Below are 16,570 nucleotides of genomic sequence, written 5' to 3'. Positions count from 1 at the left end.
TCTCAAACTTGGATGACATGCACTTTCAGTGAGCCAAATTTCAGCCTAATTGGCGTTTACTGGTTGTAAAGGTCCCCTTGAAAGTAAAAATGTGTCCATAAATATGAAAACGATGCAACATTCATGATTGTGAGTAGATATATTACGCGTACGCCTGCATGTAGAAATATTTGCCTAATGAGAGGGCCATTGGGCAAAATGATGCTTTGAAACAAATACATACAAATACATTATTTTTTAAATCGAGGGTTTTGTCCAGCATTTTCGATTGGATACGATCTCATCATTTACATGATCAAATATTTGAAAAAACTATACCTGGGTAGTTCAAATGTTGATGAATTTTTTCAACTTTTTTTGAGAAAACAATTACCTAATTTTTCAGATAACGATTTAAGGCAAGTAGGTACAATTAATAATTTTTTTGACCAGGAAATAATATTTTCAATGATTTAAAAATCCTACGAGTAGATGGGTATGTAGATACTTGGAACTAGAAATTATTTCAAAATTCGATAAAATACTTAGGTGTAAAACAAATAATAAATTCATTTTGATCAATTCAGGAATATTAGGTACAATTTTTCAATTAAAAATGTCGTAGTTTTTCCATCTGTCTTTCTTGAGCAGGTAATATCTGGATATAAAACTAAAAAAATTCACGTTTCAAGGATTCCTATTTTTATTGCAAACGAACACAATGAAGTTACTACCTCCATAAAAAAAATGTCCACTATGTATTATGTTGCCTGAGTAAGATATGCAAGAATGCATGTTTAGCAAAAAAAAATTCTAATCAGCATTATTTTTCATGTTGCGTTAACTTCTTTCTATTAGTAAATTTTAATGAATTTAACGAAGGCATTTTTTACTTATCAGCGAGTATTCGAATAATACATAATTATGTTTCCTAATCCTAGCGGTGTTATTATGTAGTTGTCCATCGTGAAATTGGTGGCATTTTTATCGAGTTTGTTTCGGTATTTTGATTTTTTTTAGACTAAGCCAAGGAACATAACAGGTAAATATTGAAATTTTTTACTCGTAACGATAACAAAAAACAAAGTACATAATAAAAATACATTGTAGCATTTTTTGTAGCTTACACAATCTACTCGTAAATAGTAGGTACCTACCTACATAGAAGGTACCGTTAACTGTTTAGTCTAGGATGTTTTGCTCAAAACTCAAATACTTTTATCGCAACTTATTCGTTTTATATTTTTGTTTTTAAAAATAGCTCATAATATTTTTTTTTTTAAATCTAATCATCACATTCGTTGATTACCTAGCTATATTTTTACATTGTCCAAAAATGAAAACAAAAATAGGAAAATAAAGAACACCTACGCAAGCAAAATTAACGATACCTATTTAAATCTCTATTATTGTTCTCAAAGTTATTTTTTGATTATCTATACCCATACTTAACTCATTTGCTTGATGTTTCTCGGTGCGAATGACCCAAGAAAAAATTTGAACTTTAAAATTGCTCGACGAAGTAGAAAAAAGAAGGTTGAGGTTCTTTGATGTTTAGTTCATAATCTTATTTGAACAAACACTCATTACAAGTGCATTCACACGAGTAAATGATGCTATTTGTTTGGTTTTTCGTCAACGAAATTACCAAGCAAGTACACTTTAAGGTAATTATTCATTTTCTTAGTTAAAAAACGGTTTTCCAACACAAGATGATTTAAAATTTGTCATTTGACAACGTATTTAGATTTAGAAACTTAGTATCAACTTGGAATTTTACAAGGCTTGCGTCAAGTACATTGATCAACTCTCGACTTGTCTTTCAAAATGCTTACAGTGGAATAAAGAATATTAGATAAATTACAAAGTACATGTACCACAGGTACCATCAATAACTTATATCACTGATAACGTTAGGGTCATTAGGTAGTCCTCGAGGACAAATTTTGTCTTCAAATTTTTCTTACTTATGTCACGAAGTAAAAAATTACAAAAATATGTAAAAAAAAAAAAAAAAAAAAAAAAAAAAATACATAGTAATTTACGATCGATGATAAAAAATACAGTGACAAGGTAAAAATGCTTAAAAATAAAACACTAAATAAAACTGTAAAACTATTATCACAATTTATAAAATTTTTGCTCACTCATTTTTCTGATTTCACTCAAAACGTCTTCTAAATCTAAACCGATGACAAAATTTTTCTGAATTCTTTGCTAATTGTTACCAACTAATTGAAGTCAAATATTATAATAAATCAACGCTTCTTCTCGATTGCCTTTAACATTGACTGAATCACTCATTTGACATCGAATAAGTAAATTTTAATAACCACTCTAAGGCAAAATTTCGATACGTAAGTATTACATTCTTGTTGACCGAACCATCGACAATAATACTCGGTATCAGTATTAAAAATATTCCGTCAACGACGAATCTGAAACAAGTTACAAATTACTTCGTGCTCTGCTCAAAGATTCTCAATTGACTGATCCATTCTTCGGATAGGATTCAGAAGTAGAAGTAGAAACCCCACAAAAAGTCTGTTCTTGAGATCACGAGGGAGATATCTCCATAATTTGCGTTTGGGAGTGTAAATAATAAGCAAGTCTGAAAAAAAAATTCAACTATTAGTTACCCCAGTCAACGTTCGAGTTGATGAATTAAAATATGGAGACTAAAATTAATTATAAGACGAGCTTTGTTTCCGAAAAAAAAACAATCCATACACTCGTGATTTAGAAATCACCGATATGATCAGTCGATAAATTTAAATTCCTAAAATTTTGCCTTATCTGTTTACCAAACGTGTGAATTTTCATGGCTACTCATAGCTTAACAACCATATTATAGGTATAGCTGAATTTGGTGGCATTACACGTTTAGAATGCTTAAAATCTTACCTACGTCATTCATATTTTTTACAATTTTATCTCCTGAAATATGTATTATTCGTACTAAGTTTTCAAATAATAACACTTGAATGGGTAGATATTGTTTTTCACTACCTAATAATACATTCATCGTTAACGTTTATGAATTATTATCGTTATTGAAAACTCACCCGAATAATAAAATACATGGAACTGTCATGAACATATTTATGAGGAAAAATGCGCTAGGAAAGAAATCGATCGTGTTTCTGTACACATAATTGTAAATCGGGAAACAGAACGGAGTGACGATTTGCAATATGCATCGAACTGACATCAAATGTCCTGGAAAAAGAAAAAAATGAAATTATTTATTTTACTCGTTATTTTTTTTCTTCGTATTATTCAAATCTGGAAACTCTGTGGCCTGTAGGTACATTTTTATGGTCGAAAAAAATGTTTTTTTTTTTAAACAAAATTTTGCTCCTTCAATTTGACCGATAGTCAACTTATTCGTCTACTCTTTCTTTTCAAGGATGACCTGGTGTGTCCATTTTCAGGTTCATAGGTATAAAATAAACATATTTTTGTACTTTTCAGTGTGTGACTCACCTGTTTCGTGTTTTTCCAAACATTTCGTTACAAAAGCACTAACAACTGTTAAACCAGTTCCATGGAACATGTCGATGACAGGAGCTGAAACATGAAATTTTTCAATTAATTTCTAGAAGATCTAAAAAAAGACTCGAAAAAACAATAAGATCAATAATATTATAAAAATACTCATTTATAGTGTTTTTTTTATTGATTTTTTCGTCGAAAAAAAAAATAGATAGAATATTTTTTTAATAACAAAAATTGATTGAAATAAGAACATGATGAAAAAAATGAGGGATTTTAAAAATGTCTGAAAAATTTTAAAGAACTTATTTCAATTTTGAAGTCATATTAAAAGGAGGGGTATCGATAAGGCCATTTTTTGGCCCCAGACAGTTATCGACTGAACCACTCTTAAAATGTTGTAATGAATGCCCCAAATACGAATCCGTGGTTAGTTAACCCAAAATGACCATTTTTTGGGCTCCAGGGGTCCCCAAAGTTGCGAATAAAAAATAATTTTTGGAACCACTGAGTATTATTTTCGAAAACTTTTTCAACGTAAAATATCTGTTTGAACCCGTTAAACATCATACGAGGCAATTTTTCCATTTCCGACCTTCGAGGGCAGAAATTGGGGGGTTTTAATTTTTGAAAAATTTTGGAACCACTAATTTGAACTCACTCCTTTGAACCCCGCTAGAAAACTTTTTACAGTTTATTAGTATCTGAAAGACCTCCATCCTACCAAATTTTGAGCTCAATAAAATTTTGTGCTGGTACTCAAAAATCCAAATTTCCAATTTTTTGTAATTTGGATTTTTTGGGAACCCTTGGATCGCTGGAAACCTGCGATCTGCGCCAAACGTAACGTTTTGAGGCATATATTCAATTACCTTGGTGAAAAAGTTTAATTAAGCTCCCTGTATATTCGTAATTTTGAACCCTTTCTTTTGAGCCCCCCACTTTGGGCACTCCTTAAAAAGGGCGATTATGCATATTTTTTCAAATAAATTGAAGAATTTACATTTGGAACACACTAGCAAGAACTCGATAATTTTTCACGCGATTTTTACCAGTAACTTTCAAAATTGAGCTTTTTTGGGTCAAATTCTGAGATTTTACTTCGTTGAAATCATGAAAGCGTGATTTTAATGTTTTTTCGAAGAGTAAAATCTCAGAATTTGGCCCAAAAAAGCTCAATTTTGAAAGTTACTGGTAAAATCGAGTGAAAAATTATCGAGCTCTTGCTAGTGTGTTCCAAATGTAAATTCTTCAATTTATTTGAAAAAATATGCATAATCGCCCTTTTTAAGGAGTGCCCAAAGTGGGGGGCTCAAAAAAAAGGGTTCAAAATTACGAATATACAGGGAGCTTAATTCAACTTTTTCATCGAGATTATTGAATATATATGCACCTCATAACGTTACTTTTGGCGCAAATCGCAGGTTTCTAGTTTTCCAGGGTTCCCAAAATATCGAAATTACAAAAAATTGGAAAATTGGATTTTTGAGTACCAGCGCAAAATTTTATTGAGCTTAAAATTTAGTGAGATTTTTAGCGGGGCTCAAAGGGGTAGGTCCAAAATGGTGGTTCCAAAATTTTCAAAAAATCAAAACACCCCTAATTTCTGCCCCCGTGGGTCTAAAATAAAAAAAAAAAAAACATCTCACATAACGTTTATCAGGTTCAAAAAGAAATATCACGCCAAAAAAGTTTTTAAAAATAATACTCAGTGGTTCCAAAAATTCTTTTTTTATTCGCAACTTTGGGAACCCCTGGAGCCCAAAAAATGGTCATTTTGGGTCAACTAACCACGGATTTGTATTTATTGGGGCATTCATTACAACAATTTAAGAATGGTTCAGTCGATAACTGTCTGGGGCCAAAAAATGGCCTTATCGATAGGTACTCCTCCTTTCCTACACATTTTGAAGGCAATTTTACGAGTTACTGGAAGAACTTCCCCATCCCAAGTTGAATTCTGGAAAGAACGGAACTTTCAACTAAATGGCAATGATTTTGTGAATATATTTTTTTAGTCATATTTTAGTTTTTCCAGCGTTCCCGAGCATATTTTCAAACACAAATAGTTCAAATGAATATTTTTAAGCCTCCTCTCTAACTTTTTTTAGAAAATATTAGACCTCAAAAATACGCTCAAACTTTTTTTGCTACTCCTTTCTTTTTAATTGAAAGATTGACATAAAATTCCATATATTTGTAAAAAGCTTGAGTTCTGTAATAGGGCAATTAAATTTTTACAGCATGGACTGAATGGAGGCTCCCATATTGCTTCCATAAAAATAAAATTCAGATGAAATTTCTTTAAAGTATGTTTTTTTTTTAAATTATCAAGATTTTCGTTGTATTTTTTACGATCAATTTGCATAAGAATTTTGAATTATTTTGTTTCTTTAGGAATTTTAAATTGTAGACAATTCTAAAATGTTCATTGCTAGTTTTGTGGAAAAAAATCAACAAATTTAATCAATATTTCGAACAGTTTAAAATTATTTTGCTCCCTTCATTTTTCATTAGGTAGGATATCTACACCTATTTCATTAATTTTGACAACTTCATAATAATTTAAAAAAAAAAAAAATGTATAATATTTTACGAATGACAATTTAATTTCAACCAGATTTCAAACTCTTTTCACAGGTACTCTTTATACTGTCTTTATTGTATTTTATGCATTTGGAAATTTTAAACGATCATACCAGAAAATTTTGTAGATTGGGCATAGAAAATTGAAAGAGTATCCAAAAATACAAAACTACTGCACCAAACAAAAGCTGACGGTCGTTTTTCAATAATTTTTCGTGATTTTTGAGCATTTAATTTCCCTCAATTTTTCATAAAAAAGTTAAATATGATTAAATCGAAGGAAGGGCTGAAATTTGTCAAGCTACATACTCAATTTTTCATTTTCTGAATCGATTAGTGATAATTTGGAATCGTTGTCGAGCATCTAGCAGATTTTTGAATTCTCTACAGCTTTGGAAAAATCGTCACAAAAAGAACTCGTTTCAACTCTTTCGATTGATTCAAAGATGAATCTTCAAAATTCACCTCTGATGGTCCAAATATAAAATCTTCTGCATATTTTTTTTTTTTAAATCATATTTTTGACGTCCGGAATCGATTGGTTGTTATTTTAAGCTATTCTGGACCCTCCGGCGGATTTCTAAAGTTTTCCGAACAAAAAAAAAAAAATACTCGAGCTGAACAATGAAAATTTGCACAAAAATCCATCAAGTGTGAGTCTCAAAACTGGCATATTCAAGTTTATAAATGATAAATAATTTAATTCTGGCCTTTTTTGTAGCAATTTCTCTCAAACTAGGAAATCATAAAATTCGCTGAAAGCTTCAGAACAGTTCGAAATTACGCAGGAACCGTGCAAAAAAATCCAGAACTTGATAAAAAAAAAAAAAAAAAGTCTCCTCCAATTTTCTGTCTTAATTTAAAAATTAATTATTATATTTTTTCCGAGGGTCCATCGGTATCATTTTTTCTTGAAAGGACTAATGCAAGCTCCTGAAAAATGAGTGCTCAGGGAAAATCCCTCTTCTAATATCCCTCTGGTTGGGCTTTAAATCACCACTGATCGATTCAGGAGTTCAAAAAAGGAGTGAAAACTAAAATTCCGTTTTCTACCACACTTCACTTTTAAAAAGTTTTGAGTTCTTCGCGGAAAATGAGCTTTCATATATTTTCTTACATCCTTTGTTTTCAAAAATTTACCAGAAATTCTGGTGTTGCATTTTTCAAATTGTTTTGTTTTTTTTTTAAATTTTTTCAGTTAAAATATCTGCTTTGTAGAAGCATCTTTGTAATTTTTACAATATATTCGAAGATATGTGGCTCAATATTTAACATTTTAAAAAATAATCAGGACGAATTTTCGTACAAATCCATCCCTTACATTCGAAAACACTCACCAAGATAAAGCTGCCACGTATTACAGGCGAAAATAAAGAACACAGCCGCGATGGTATTGAATACACTTGCAAAAGCTCCCAGTACGCCGTCGTGTATTTTATAGTATTTACTTAATACCGAAGTACAAAACATAGTACCTGTCGCAGAAAAACAGACAAGTTGAGTTATTAAACACGATAATTTGCTTTCATTCGGATACAACATAATGTACGATAGGTAATATATGAATGATTAATTACACACCGATAAACACCAACGTCATTTTGTAAACGCTGTATAAACTGTAATCTTTCTCATTCCATTGGAATCTGTACCTTAAGTACAAATACAACACGGAAGATTCACCTGCAGCAGAGGTAAACACGAGCAAAATGAAAACAACGCTGATAAAATATTAAAAAAAAAAAAACTTGATTCGCAACAACAAACAAACCTATTATAGGAAGCAATGATAGAGCTTCGATGCCCAACAACAATATGATGATTTTCCTTTTACTGTAAGCTCGTCTCTTGAATATGATTCTGAATGATTCTACAACTCTGGTCGGATTCAAGTAATCCCAAAAGCGCATATTGTTCTCAACCGGTTCGGATACGTCTTCCATGAGCAGCATGGCTAATATCACAGCAATAGTGGCTAATCCGGTGCATATTAAATACGAATACGTGAACCCCAAGTATCTCATCATGAATCCAACGATCCCACTACCGATCGGTATCGCTATAATGTTGATCCCATGAATGACTCCGAGTCTAGTAGTTCTATTTTTTTCATTGGTTATATCACAGATGTATAATTGAGAGGAAAAAATCACAGTCAGACGTCCTCCGGTGATCCCGTGAAGAAAGATTTCAACCCAAGGTATTATTCTAGTCGGCAGTGTCCAAAAATGCGAAAACACAGCGCCATTTATGGTCACCAAAACTAAGCCAATTAACGGTATCAGGATCAAAGGTCTTCTACGACGACCAGCTTTATCACTCCAAGACGATACGAACACGGTGAAAATGATCATTAAAGTCATGCTGACAGTATACCTCCAAGAGTTTACATGGGTCAGGAACAGTTGGCCGCCTTTTTCGTCGTCGCATTTTGTCCTCAAGTCTGGTTCTCTGGTAGCGTTGAAACGACAAGCTCGTTGTAGGTATAAATTCACGTAGAGTTGATTCGACATCACGGTGGTGATTTGAAACAGAGCTACGGATGGTTCGATGGTGATCACTTTCCACCAGGCGTCGTTCAAAGGGGGAAATTTTGTACGTAATTCTGTCTTCATTTTGGTGCTTTTTATCGACATAAAGATGACTATAATTATACGTAGGAGCTGTGGATGATGTTTTGTTCCTCGATGATCGTTTCAATGATGGGATTCCTTCGTATTAGCGGATTTGGCTGTATCACGGAGCATTGTGTAATGAAGTTTAAAACGATCTGAAAAAAATACATTAATACGAAGATTAGAGACACTCGTATCTACTTTGTCATATTTTCCTCAAGTGGTACGTCGAATGTATAGGTATTGCTCAATCGTCTGCAATACCTATTTAGATACCAATGAAGACAACGTGAACTTTACAACGAAAAGAAAAAATTGAATAACGTTGTCTTTACAGACCGGAATGATAATTTTAGACATATTAATCGAACTAGTAAACTAGTTAGCACTTTTTTACCACAAAAAAAAATGAAAAAAAACTTGTAAATGTAATGTTGTCACCGAATCATCACAACAACTTCAAGGTTGCTTGGAATTGAAAACTAGGCAGGTACAGTACGGAGTAGAACAGAGAATAGAGTAGGTAATAGGTATTTGGGTAGAAAAAATTATAAAATTTTCATCTCGAATATTTTTAATATTGGAATGAAAAAAAAAACAAAAAACAAAATAAAGTGGCCTAAATAAAATTAAAATCATTTTTCAGATTGAATTTTTAAATGTATTTTGAACTATTAGTCTTCAAATTATAATTTATTAATTACAAATAAATAATTTTTTTGCAAAGTTTGCTGAATTTTGACATAAATTTTACACAGATTTTTCCACTTTTTGTTCATTTACAGTAATTTTCATGCTTTTTTGAGCGTTTTTACATTGCTTAAAAGCATTTTTTGTAACAATTTTTCAAGCCTTTATGAGAACATTTACTGAAATTTTCCTACTTTTTGCTGTTTTTATGTGTTTTGATGAGACTTAAACAATGTTTTTTCCAAGTTTTGCTAAATTCCGACTAAGTTTACGCAGATTTCATTATTTTTTGTTCACTTGAAGTTGTTTTCGTGCGTTTTATGAGGGCTTTTACTTCATTTTGAAACTTTTTCAACCTTTTTTTTAAATGCAATTTTGACAAATTACATATACTTAAATGTCATCACTTTTCAGTGATCTTCAGCACTTGAGATGCTATTCTGAGTTTATCACACGCTTTCAACATTCGTTCGTGCATTTATTACAACTTGTGGTGATTTTTTTCGATTTTTGGTCAATAATATTGACGTTTCATAATTTTGTGTCAATTTGCAGAGATTTTCATGCTTTTTCAAGTGTTTTTAGATCATTATAACCAACATATTTTTATCACTTCTTCACGAGTTACCTATAGACAATTTTTACTGAAATTTCGTCATTTTATTTTTAGTAGGTAGAAAACATTTAAAAATACTATTTTCAAAATTTGATTTCCCAATTATTTATTACTGAAAAAATATCTAAAAAGAAATTGTGGCCCATAATTTGTAACAATAAATTTCAAAATAATTACAACGAGAAGGAAACATTGGAATTTTGTAATTTTTCAATTCAGGCCACTTTTCTATGGAGAAAAAGGGAATGAAACGATAAGTATATGTTTTGGATTAGCGTCAACGAAAATATGTATTTTTTATTTATTTCATTTAATGAGCCATATACAGCAACTTATCGGCTAGAGGCTCGTATTTACGAGTGAAAAGCTTAAAATTAGGTTATACAGGAAATAAAGTTAAGTACCTATGTACATACAATTTTAAATTTTTCTATCTAATTTTGTTGAGATTAGAAATTTAATAACTTTGTCTGTGTGAGAAGGGTTGTCAGAAAGGAGGACCTGGAGTTGGTTAGAACTTAGGTGTCTAGAGCGTTCATTCTGGTAGGAAGGGTAGTCTATCAGTAATTAATGAGCAATGTTTAGGGGGATGTTGTTGCATTCTGGGCATAATGGTGGAGGCTGTTTAAGGAATATGAATTGGTGAGTGAGAAGGGAGCGGCCAGTCCTGAGACGGGTGAGAAGAACCTCAGATTTACGTTGAAGTTGCTAGGAAGTTTTCCATAAAGATGTGATGTTTTTTATGCTTTTGAGTTTATTTGAACTTGGGACCTGAGACCATGAAGATTGAAATACGTCATGCATTAGTGTTTTGGAATGGAGTTTCAAATCAGATAGAGGGATTGGTATGTTGGCAAGGGGGAGGTGGAGGTATGCCTGTTTAGCTATTTTGTCTGCTAGCTCATTTCCTTGAATCTGGGAGTGTGAAGGTATCCAACATATGTAGTATGGGTGTGCTATTTTGGAAGAGTTGAAGGAGTTCAATGATCTGAAGTGATATAGGATGTGAATACTTTGACCTATAGTTTTTTATTGATGAAAGAGCAGATAAAGAGTCAGTAAAAATTATGACATTATTTAAAGAAAAATCAAGGGAATATGAAATTGCAGATTTAATTACATAATATAGTTCAGCAGTAAGGATAGTGCAAAGGGAGGGGAGGGCAATGGGGATAGATACAATGCCATGAATGATTGCACATCCAATGAATTGTTGAGTTTTTGAACCATCAGTATATATATGACTGAATTCTTCATGCTTGTTAAGAAGGAGAAGAAAATGTCTTGTAAGTATGATGGAGTTGGTGTGATTTTTGTTAAATTTTGTCAAGGATAGGTCGATAATAGGGTTAAAAGATTTCCAATGTGGGATAGGGTTTACTAACAAGTGGTGTATTTTAATGATATTTTCTTCAATTTGTTGGAGAAAAGATTGGAATTTTACAGATAGTGAATGTATAAATTGAAGTCAGGGTTTGATTTTATGCTCAAGTATGTTGATGTGGAAATATACTGTCTACGTATGTCAAGTGGACATTCAAAAGCATCATAAGAAGGCTTACAGTAGGGGTAGTTCTGAAGGCTCCAGTGGAAATTTGGACAGCTGTGTTTTGAATAGTGTTTAGCCTGCAGAGGCAACTATCAGGGGCATAAGTATAGACAGAGCATCCCTAATCTAAAACTGGTCTGATGAGTGTGCGGTATAGTTTGAGTAAGGTATGACTATCAGAACCATAAGAAGTGTGTGAAAGTTTCTTGAGTAGATTTATTTTTTTGAAGCATTTGGATCTGATTTCTTCTATATGAGAGGACTAGGAGAGGTTGTTGTCAAAGATGATACCTAAGTATTTAACAGAGGGAAGGGTTGGAATTGGAGTATTATTGAAGTGTATGTTTATTTCATGGGCACATTTATTTCGTTTGCAAATATGCAGGGCAACAGATTTAGAGTGAGAAAATTTCAAACCATTTTATTGTGACCATGATAGCAGCTGGTCTGTGGCTTGTTGTAGTAGAGATTCGCCAAGTTGTAAGAGAATATTCATCAGAGATTTCATTTGAAATTTTAACTCTGAAGTGTCTATCTTTTTTCATTGCCGAGGTCTGTTATTTTCAATATAGTACATAAAAGGGTAAAAAACGCGCTCAAAGTTTTGCCTTAGTTTCAAACACAGACATGTGCAAATTGTCTTAGTTTCAAAAACAGACATATCCAGGATATGTCTGTTTTTGAAACTAAGATGATAGGATATGTCTCATTTTGAAACTAATATAATGTTCACATGTCCGTGTTTGAAACTAAGGCGCAACTTTAATCGCGTTTTTTTTACCTTTTATGTACTATTTTGAAACTGAGGGACCTCAGAAATGGAAAGAGGGTTAAAAATCCTACACGTATCAAAACCTAACTGATCTAGACAGCTTCCATTTCAAATTATCTTCATCTTGGTTTCAAAATCAGACAAGTGCATTTTCAGGTTCTTTTTATTAGTGGTGGGGGGTGATGGTGGAAGGATATTTTTTGTATTTTTGTTACTCGGTATCATCACTACAATTTGTCAAAAATCCCCCACCTTTACAATGCTGTATATTTTTGTAACAAAAAACATAGATTTTTTCAAAATCAACCTTGTGGCGTTTGTCTAACTTTGTAACCAAGCTCCTCATATGTAGTATGTTCTTATTGAAGAGTAATTCCTCCTTGAAGCAATGTTTTTTTGTTGAGAGGGGGGAGGGGTTCTTCACATAAATGAATGAATATTTATTTAAAAGAACCAAAAAAAGATGAAATAATGAACACAAAGCTTGTCTTCTTTTAATCCTTATGGAGTGTCAATATAGTGAAAAATCTTGATCGAAAGAGAAGGAATAATAGGGGTAAATAAGGAGGGTTCCACCTTAAATGGGGTGGGGATGACTTAGGAAGCTGAAATTTGGATATCTTGATCACAATGAGGGTACTGACCAATGGTAGATATGATTTTGGACTCTTTTCATCCATTTGGGGCCATATTGTGCCCCTCCAAAGAAATGACCTTTCTGTAATTTTCAACTTCAACCCTTCCCACTCCAGGGGTCAACTCCAGCTCCTAAAACAACCCCATTCCTCAAGTTTGACTTATTATAGTAATAATTCCTCTTCAGTCTTCACAGTTTGAAATTACACATTATTTTTTAAACAGAAACGACCTTTCTAACACCAGGTAGGCCATTTTATGTACGTTTAGAGGAAAATGCTAATGAAATATCCTATGACATTGGATTTTTTGGATTTTGCTCAAAATGTATTCAAAACAGAGCTTCACCAAAAAAAAAAACTTCGAAAAATTTTTTGAAGATGAATTATTTGTGATGAAAAATTGGACATCACAATAAAAGAAATCAAATTTTGAGACAGACATTTGGGTTCCAAGAAATAATTAAGAGAGAAAAAGTTGTAGATCATGAAATTTGCCACCAGCAGGGACATTAACTTTTTTTTGTCATCTATTTTTGAGATATTTTGAGCTGAATATCGGAAACAACTTAAACCGATTGCTGGCAATTAAAAATTTGATTTTTTCCCAAATCGATTAAGCTTACCTACATCGATCATGTGAAAAAAAATCCCTGTCGAAAAAGTGAAAAGAAACTGAATTGGAGAACATTAAATTTTTTTCTTGTGAGATGATTTTGAATGTTTGCTCATTTTTGTTAAAACCGTGTTTTTGATTCATTTCGAGCAAAAATTGGAAAGCTCTACATCATTGGACAATTTTTTTCGAACCTCACACGGGTCAATTAGCCTCTCTGCAAAAGTCCACCCCCCCCCCATTTACTAACAGGAAAAAAACGCACATCCAGAGCTCCCAACAGACGCGAAGATGCAAAATTCTAGCATCATAAGTTTAAGGAGCCTTTATTAACAATGGCACAAAGTTGAATACTATGTTTTTTTTTAAAAAAGCTCCAAAATAACACTTTTTTGTACCACTAACGAGGTGGGGAAAATGGTTGGAATATCGAAGCCTCAAAAATCGAATTGAGGAGACCTTCCAAATTTCAGTGAATTCTGGAGGATCAATTTGGAGGAATGAGAGATGTGACACAACTTCGCATGACTTCAAAATGCAGATTTTTGGATGAGTTATGAAACTTTTGATTGTTTTTCATTTTCACTGTTTTGACCATTTTTATCCCACCTCCCCCCCCCCAAAAAAAACATGCACGAATTTTGAGGTTATCGCCAAAAAAATCTCTCAAATCAATAACCAATTCAAGCACAATCCCAAATTCTAAATTTGAGCAAATTTCGTTGAAATGATTTCGGGTGAAATGATCTAAAAGTAAGATGAAAAAAATAATGAATTCAACAACATCTAAACCCTTTTCTTCACGGGTGTAAGTAATAATCCTGCAATTATAAACACCTCAAAAAATTGAAATTTTTAAAAAATATCAGACACACCTAAAATAGACGAAAATGAGCACTTGGAACCTTTGGAACAGATTTCAGACATGGTTTCATCCTCCAATGTCGAAAATTGATTCAAAAAAGAACGAGAAATAGTGAATCTCAAATACCTACGCTATCATTTTACTAAAAAATTGGCTAAAAGAATTTCGCGTCATTTTCAATGAAAAAAAAACAAGTAGGTACCTACACTGAGGAGCCATGATAAACAAGATAAATTCTCAACATTTTCATTCGGGTGCCAATTAATTCATAAATTATTGAAGCAAGGCTACCTACTTCCTTCTCATTTAAAAGATTTGATACTTTTCAGAGCAATTTTGGAAAATACATTTGACTCTTAAGCCCTGAGGTACCACAGGAAATTTTTCAAACTTGATTTTTTGCACAACTGGTAAATTTTTCAAAACCGATATGCAGATTTTTACCCCCTTCACTACTCCCAAGTCTCCAAGTCTCATGAGAAGATGATTCTATTAAAATGAAGTACCTAGTGAATTTCTGAACACATCTTACAAAAAATGAAACACCCCAAATCCACATTTAAGACACTCTTTGGAATATCTTATCATAAATTACAACTTTTCCACGAGTTTCGAACACGACAATAAAAAGGTCACTTAATAAATATTCCAGACGACTAGACCTATTAAAAAATTTCAAGAAATTCGGTAAGTAATCATAAGATTATAACACGTGGACAATTGAACATCGTAAGTTACATCATGCTTCGTATAAAATGAAATATTTCGACAACAAATCGTGATCGGAATAAATCCTCGGGTTTCAGTAATAGGTATAGGTATCTACCAACTTTTTGAACACAATCTTTCAGAATTTAATGATTAACGAGTAGATCGTAAATTTTCATTTGGAAAACACACATATCGTAAGTGTTGGAAATTTATCGACGAATAAAAGCAAGCAGAAAATGCTCAAGTACACTATTTTAAAACGTTGTTCAAAATTAATTACAAATTAATACGATCACTTCTTAAAAAAAAAAAAAAAAAAAAAAAAAATGTGCCGGGTGAAAAAAAGATGAAATGTCATTTTAAAAAATCGTACCTACTTTTTTTGTTTTTTTTTCTGCATACGAACTCAATTAGTACAAATAATAAGCACACTGCACGAATTAATTATGTATAACATGATGAAGGAAAACAAAACACTAACTTCGATTGAATTGAGTAATGTCAACCGATACCGAAGCACCAAATAATTATTTCAATCAACGTTATCATCGATAAATTTATTTTTCAAATAATTTCAAGTACGTATGTATATTGTCAGTTAAAGACTTAGATATCTTAACTCATCGTTGTAAATTCCACCAAGCATTGGATTTTTAGGAAGGGAAAACATAATTATAGAGCTATACCTAAAGTAAATGACTCACTTTTTAGTTTCAGTAATCCGGCTCTTTGAAACAATTCGCAAATTATTCGAAAAATCCATTTCGTTCGTTTCGTCCATTAACTTCACAAAATACTCTAAAACAATAAAATGAAAAAACAACTCCATTTAATATGCAGGTACCACTAGTTTCTTAATACCTGAAAATAAGGCACGAGCACGTGTTATTCACATTACACCTAGTATACGAATACGTCTCGATATTTTACCAACTTCGTCAGATATGTAAATTACCAACGTTACTTATTTTAATCTCGTCGTATAAAAAGATAAAATTGAAAATAAATCATACACGTTAATTATTTGATGAAAGTAATCTACGTAAAATCACCTCATCGTATGACCTATTAGCTATTTTTTTAAAACAATGATGTCACCGAGTAAAAATCAACACTATATTAACCAATACAAATCGTACCTAATTTAAAAAAGAAATTTCAGAATTTCCTAGACCTGCAAAGTCTCGCGCGATTAAATACTCGTATGTTAAATTTCTAACGAAAATGGAAACAACATCCTCCAAAATGTTAATCTTTCCTGTAAAGTGATAATTATATTATCGTGGTCAGATAAGATGACCTGTTCGTGACGTTCAACTAGATTAATCTCTGATCAGTGATCTCACATCAATCTCGTGAAGTGTAACTAAAATGTTGAAATTTTACGAACTAATTAAATCGCCTCGACCGCGAGGTTATAAATTTCTCTGATAATGCAAAT

The 16,570-nt window shown here is 32.1% G+C and overlaps 2 protein-coding genes across 5 annotated transcripts in view; one reads left to right on the top strand and one right to left on the bottom strand.

The window, feature by feature from the left end:
• Positions 1 to 864: 864 nt before the first annotated feature.
• Positions 865 to 16,570, top strand: part of NaPi-III (Na[+]-dependent inorganic phosphate cotransporter type III) — a 47,881-nt gene continuing 32,175 nt past the window's right edge. Inside the window, exon 1 of the mRNA XM_065354686.1 lies at positions 865 to 1,021. The gene's annotated coding sequence lies outside the window, so the exon portion shown is untranslated. The remainder of the gene's footprint in view (positions 1,022 to 16,570) is intronic.
• LOC135838881 (lysosomal proton-coupled steroid conjugate and bile acid symporter SLC46A3-like) overlaps positions 1,023 to 16,570 on the bottom strand; it is a 47,034-nt gene continuing 31,486 nt past the window's right edge. For 2 of the 4 annotated variants that reach the window (XM_065354687.1, XM_065354689.1), the window contains exons 2-8: positions 15,834 to 15,927; positions 7,832 to 8,830; positions 7,642 to 7,743; positions 7,398 to 7,535; positions 3,466 to 3,549; positions 3,045 to 3,198; positions 1,023 to 2,590 (exon numbers count right to left, since the gene is read on the bottom strand). In XM_065354687.1, coding sequence (XP_065210759.1) covers positions 2,536 to 2,590; positions 3,045 to 3,198; positions 3,466 to 3,549; positions 7,398 to 7,535; positions 7,642 to 7,743; positions 7,832 to 8,696 — 1,398 coding nt within the window. In that variant the 5' untranslated portion in view covers positions 8,697 to 8,830; positions 15,834 to 15,927 and the 3' untranslated portion in view covers positions 1,023 to 2,535. Of the gene's footprint in view, positions 2,591 to 3,044; positions 3,199 to 3,465; positions 3,550 to 7,397; positions 7,536 to 7,641; positions 7,744 to 7,831; positions 8,831 to 15,506; positions 15,652 to 15,833; positions 15,928 to 16,181; positions 16,310 to 16,570 lie in introns of those variants that run through there. The other 2 variants (XM_065354688.1, XM_065354691.1) reach the window with 2 other exon arrangements.

The sequence above is a fragment of the Planococcus citri genome, chromosome 3 (assembly GCF_950023065.1).
Source record: "Planococcus citri chromosome 3, ihPlaCitr1.1, whole genome shotgun sequence".
Classification (NCBI taxonomy): Eukaryota; Metazoa; Arthropoda; class Insecta; order Hemiptera; family Pseudococcidae; genus Planococcus; species Planococcus citri.
Note: the sequence above shows the minus strand (reverse complement) of the source record. Positions and strands in the feature narration are given on the sequence as shown.